The sequence below is a fragment of the Rutidosis leptorrhynchoides genome, chromosome 7 (genome assembly GCF_046630445.1).
Source record: "Rutidosis leptorrhynchoides isolate AG116_Rl617_1_P2 chromosome 7, CSIRO_AGI_Rlap_v1, whole genome shotgun sequence".
Classification (NCBI taxonomy): domain Eukaryota; kingdom Viridiplantae; phylum Streptophyta; class Magnoliopsida; order Asterales; family Asteraceae; genus Rutidosis; species Rutidosis leptorrhynchoides.
Window position 1 is genome coordinate 149,555,949 of NC_092339.1, and position 5,238 is coordinate 149,561,186.

Below are 5,238 nucleotides of genomic sequence, written 5' to 3' on the forward strand. Positions count from 1 at the left end.
AATGAAATTAACCATGTTACTAGAGATGAACAGGATTTGAAAAATAAAAACATCTCTTTATCTCAATTTGGGGGCAAGAAAATTAACTTTCCAAGAAGAATTAGTGAACTTTGGGGCCATGATGCAAAATATGGCCGAGTATGATTCACCAACACCTAAATCAAAGCCATGAGGCTCGCCTCGTGGAACACCCACGGTCTCGGTAACGGTTCAAGAGGTCGTATGGTGGGTGCTTTAGCTAACTGATTCCAATTACAATTCATAGCCATACAAGAAACAATGGTCAAACAAGTTAATCAACCGACCCTTAATGAGGTTTGGAAAATTTTTGCCTTTGATTCAATTCAAATGGAAGCAAATGGGCGCTCGGGTGGTTTAGTATCAATGTGGATACTCGACTTCTTCTCTTTGATTCATAGTTGGTGTCATCAACATTGGATTGCCACTATTTTACGGTACCTCCCTAATAACCAAATCGTTCTTATTGTTAACATGTATGCACCCCACATCGAACACAAAAAACAATTCATTTGGTCTCAATTATCTAGTATGGCAAATCAATGGCCGGGTCCATTATGTTTGTTGGGTGACTTTAATTCGGTGTGCACACTCGAAGAAAGATTACGCGAAAACATCGATCTTAATAGCATTGATTCTTTTAACAATTTCATTAATCATGCTAATCTTATCGATCAAGTGTTATCCAACGATGTTTTTACATGGGAAGGTCCGTTAGGAATATTCTCTCGTATTGACCGCGTGCTTATCAATAATAAATGGGCCCTCTTATGGCCCGATGCTATTTTTTAATCCGGTCCTCCTGATCGATCAGACCACAAACTGTTGATTTGTGCAAAAGTGTCAGCAAATTGGGGACCGAAACCTTTTCGATTAAATAATACTTGGTTTTTAAAACCGGGTTTCCTCAAATTCTGTGATGATTTGTGGAACGAGTATGACGTACAAGGGTGGGCAGCCTATAAGATTGCAAAGAAACTGCGTCTTTTAAAGGCGGATATGAAACTGTGGAGTTCATCCCATCAAGATAATGATGACGTCAACCTTAAGATTGTTCAAGGTAATATTAAATCACTGAAGATGTTTTTTCAATAGCGTGATCTCTCCAATTCAGAAATTTTCGAATTGGTTGCCCTCAAAAAAAGAAAAAAAGAGTTATCTGTTCGAATTGAATCAAAGCGGCGTTTACATTCTCGTTTTAATTGGCTGCGATTAGGCGATAAAAACACTCATTTCTTTCACATCGTTTCTCGTATACGTCAACAATCTTCTTACATTGCAGGTATGATGATCGATAACATTGGTCAGATGACCTTGATGTTGTTAAGGAGTTCACAGTGGCGTTTTTTGAATCTCTTTTCAAGATTCAACCGTCACTCTCGTGTATTATTGATATACAGTGGGAGTCTTTGAATTTGGACCATGTTCCGGCCCATTTAATCCTTAGTCCTTGAAGCCCAATTTTCATCTAATGAAGTTTTTAATGTCATTAAGGGTTTCGATGGGACCAAAACACCGGGTTCGGATGGTTACTCGTTACAATTTTTTAAGAAAGGTTGGTCCTTCCTTGAAAATGATATTATGGATATGTTTAATCAATTTCACGCACATCCATCTTTTCCGAAGGGATTCAACTCGTCATTCATTGTCTTAATTCCTAAATCCAATTGTGCTAGAGTGATTGAACAAATGCGCCCTATTAGTCTGATCAATGCTCCGTACAAAATTTTGGCTAAAACCATCGCTAATAGATTAAAGCTTGTAATTCCATTAATTATTAGCGAAAATCAAAACGGTTTTGTACCATCAAGATTGATTTTAGATGGTGTCATGGTTGTCAACGAGTTGTCCATATGGCAAAGTTAAAAAAGAGCCCCCTCATTTTGATTAAACTCGACTTTTCAAAAGCTTACGATTGTGTATCCCACGATTTCCTCCTATTGGTACTTCATAGAATGGGCTTCGGGTACAAGTTTATTTCATGGATCAAAATGTGCATCTCAAATATCAAATTTGCGGTTCTTGTGAATGGTTCACCCTCACGTGAAGCATCACTAAATCGGGGTTTAAGGCAAGGTGATCCGTTGTCTTCCTTTTTGTTCATCATTGTTGCCTAGATTTTGAGTAACCTCTCAAGAGATTTGAATAATGGTTTCTTGAAGGGATGTAGGTTTGCTAATAATCTTATCATTAATCAATTGCAATTCGCAGATGATACGATTAATTTCTCCCAACCAAACGTATGTGAACTTAATCGTATTAAGTTTATATTGGGGTTGTTTTATCAAGTTTCTGGGCTTCAAATGAATTCCATAAAAACGACTCTTTATGGCATTCATGTTTCTAAGGAGGACATGATCTCTTATTCTGCTATTTTCGATTGTAAAGTCGGTTCTTTTTAGGGATGGCAATGGGCGAGAAAAAACTCGTGACCCGCAGGTACCCGATCCGCGATGGGCGGGTAAAATAATTAAATCTTACCCGCGGGCACGGATATGGGTAAAAATTTATACCCGTTGACGGGTTGTGGGAGGGTCGCGAGTATATACTACCCGTCGCGGGTAAAACCCGACCCGTGAATACATGAGACTTTTTTTAATTTACCCACGAATTAATACTTACAATTATTAAATTTTAAAGCTATATTACTAGTATTTGAATAATTATTAAAAATATAATATTACATACAAGGAAAAAACTTACTTTTCACGTCATTATACATATAGCTTGTACATATGGTTTTATATTAATTAAATTATTTGGATTTTCTAATAAAAAGTTGTATATTATTATTACCCGCGGGTTACCTGCGGGTCACGGGTATCCGCGGGTCACGGGCATGGGCGAAAGGTTTTTACCCGCCTGCGGGTAACGGGTCTCAACATGCAAAAAAGAAACCCGATGGGCAGGTCACGGGTATATAGAACCCGTGCCCGTTACCCGCGGGCGCCATCCCTAGTTCTTTTCCCATGGAATACTTAGGTATCCCGAAAAGTTTAACTTCAAACAAATGTGCTAAATGTGGGATCCAATCATCAATAAATTCAAAAAGAAACTAGCCGGGTGGAAAGGTAGATGCCTTTCGTTTGGTGGTAGTTTAGTAATGGTCAATGCGGTAATTTCCAACCTTCCCCTTCATTATATGGCTATCTACAAATCCCCGGTAGTTATCATTAAGAAACTTGAATGTTATCGAAGGAATTTTCTTTGGGGGGCGATTGCTTAAAAAAGGAAACTAGCCTTGTAAAATGGGACACGGTTTGCTTACCCAAAGAGTTAGGTGGTTTGGGTGTCACCCCTCTTCGTATCAAAAATCTTACAATGCTTTGCAAATGGTGGGCGCGTTTCAATTGTCACAAGTCTTGTCTGTGGAAGTCAATTGTTTCTTCTTCCTTTGGTCCTTCATTCCAAGGTAAACTTATTAACAATACTTCCTCCTTATTACTTTTGCAAATTTCACCTATTTGGAGGGATTTGATTAATTTACAAAGTGATGCTTCTCTTCATGGTATCATTGGGTCCAATGCTTGGAAATGAAAAGTAGGAAATGGGGCTTGCATTTTATTTTGGCATGATAGATGGGAAAATGATCGACCCATTAAAGATTTATTCCCTACTCTATATGAATCTTGTCGTGATAAGTTTGCTACTGTAAACAAATTTAGGTCCCTTGATCCTTTATTGTCCAATTATAGTAAATGGGATTTTAATTTGGTACACCTACTGTTACTTTTTTGCTCCATGTGCCACGATAATTTGGCTACTATGTTGTCGCATGTGGTGTTTGACGATTTGGTTGAGGACCAAGTCGAATGGTCTGTTTCATCTACTGGGGTGTTCTCGGTTTCCGACGCTATTTACACTTTGATTCATTCTAACGGGGTCATTACTCCTACTTGGCCGAAAGTTATTTGGGGTAATAACGTTCCCACAAAAGTTATGTTGTTCCATTGGATTGCAATTCACAATTGTATTCCCGTCAAAGACGTGCTCATTAAAAGACATATTTTACCGGCTTCTCAATCGAATGTGTGTATTTGGTGTTTGGAAGACACCGAAACTACCATCGATCTTTTGTTACATTGCAAATGGTCTTTTAAAATATGGGCCGAATTATTCTCTTGGTGGAATGTCTCTTGGGTTATTCCGGGTTCAATAGAAGCATTCTCGTTTGATTGGTTTTTTGGAATGGGAATCAAAGCTTCTAAGTATTGGAAGTTAATTGGTCCCGCCACTATTTGGGCGATTTGGTTGGACCATAACGATTTCATTTTCAATGGTAAGTTCACTTGTTGCTCGGCGCTAATTCATAACATCAAGTTAAAGACGTTTCTTTGGGCTTCAAATCTCAATCTTTGTAACGGCAATCAATCTCACGTGTGGGAACACAATCCCAGTTTACTTTGTTTTTAATTATTCGCAATGTATTTATTCAATTTGTCAATTTAGACCGAGCAAGTCTCCGTCATTGTAACTTGTAGCGCATCTTCATTGCTTTGATGAAGATCTTTGCATTTAATACAATTCAACTTTTCGCCTTAAAAAAGCAAAAAAAAAAAAAAAAAAAACGTGTTGGAAGGAACACATCGAAAAAGGAGTCAGTTCAAGTTTTTTAAGAAACATTGAGTATGTGAGAGGGTATCCAAATGTGTATTTGTATTTACGACATTATTTTATAGAAGAAATACTAACTAATGTATTACAGCTAAAGACTTTAAAACACATCATTATATATATATATATATATATATATATATATATATATATATATATATATATATATATAGAATGATGTGTTTCTTATATATATACTCGTATTACACATGATATACGATTATACAAAACACATGTGTTACTTAATTACATACCATTCTAATCTTTGTTAATACAAAATATTAAAGTTCACGATGGTGTCAAACATCACTTCAATCCCTGCTACATCTACCCATAACTACACCTCACTTGCAGGGAATGAACATTATGAGGGTATTAGCGCGCCGCTAAATGAATGAAAATATCTAGATGGACATCAATATAAGCTGCAAACACAGCTAAAGGTTCGGGTCACTAAACACATAAAGCATAATAAGAGGACCGGCGACATTGTCGTTCAACTACCAACTGGTCGGGCTAGAGTTGACTGATAGTCCCTATTACTGATCAACTAGTATAATCTTCCTGACGTGACATACTCGTCATTTAAACTATACAACCAATCAG

The 5,238-nt window shown here is 37.2% G+C and overlaps 2 protein-coding genes across 2 annotated transcripts; both read left to right on the top strand.

Annotated features, from left to right (window-relative positions):
* Positions 1 to 279: 279 nt before the first annotated feature.
* Positions 280 to 1,884, top strand: LOC139859676 (uncharacterized). The gene is made up of 4 exons (XM_071848458.1): positions 280 to 727; positions 833 to 1,078; positions 1,133 to 1,401; positions 1,513 to 1,884. The coding sequence occupies exons 1-4, from the start codon at positions 280 to 282 to the stop codon at positions 1,882 to 1,884; spliced, it is 1,335 nt and encodes a 444-aa protein (XP_071704559.1).
* A 125-nt stretch (positions 1,885 to 2,009) lies between these two features.
* LOC139859677 (uncharacterized) lies at positions 2,010 to 4,431 on the top strand. Its single transcript, XM_071848459.1, has 3 exons — positions 2,010 to 2,094; positions 2,421 to 2,457; positions 3,597 to 4,431. The coding sequence occupies exons 1-3, from the start codon at positions 2,010 to 2,012 to the stop codon at positions 4,429 to 4,431; spliced, it is 957 nt and encodes a 318-aa protein (XP_071704560.1).
* The last annotated feature ends 807 nt before the right edge of the window (positions 4,432 to 5,238 follow it).

Coding starts and splice junctions, on each gene's coding strand:
- LOC139859676 (XM_071848458.1), top strand. CDS start 280: ATGGTCAAACAAGTTAATCAACCGACCCTTAATGAGGTTTGGAAAATT. Junction 1,079..1,132: donor CAACCTTAAGATTGTTCAAG/GTAATATTAAAT, acceptor TCTCCAATTCAG/AAATTTTCGAATTGGTTGCC. Junction 1,402..1,512: donor GATTCAACCGTCACTCTCGT/GTATTATTGATA, acceptor AATGTCATTAAG/GGTTTCGATGGGACCAAAAC.
- LOC139859677 (XM_071848459.1), top strand. CDS start 2,010: ATGTGCATCTCAAATATCAAATTTGCGGTTCTTGTGAATGGTTCACCC. Junction 2,095..2,420: donor AAATCGGGGTTTAAGGCAAG/GTGATCCGTTGT, acceptor GGTTCTTTTTAG/GGATGGCAATGGGCGAGAAA. Junction 2,458..3,596: donor AAAAAACTCGTGACCCGCAG/GTACCCGATCCG, acceptor TTGGCATGATAG/ATGGGAAAATGATCGACCCA.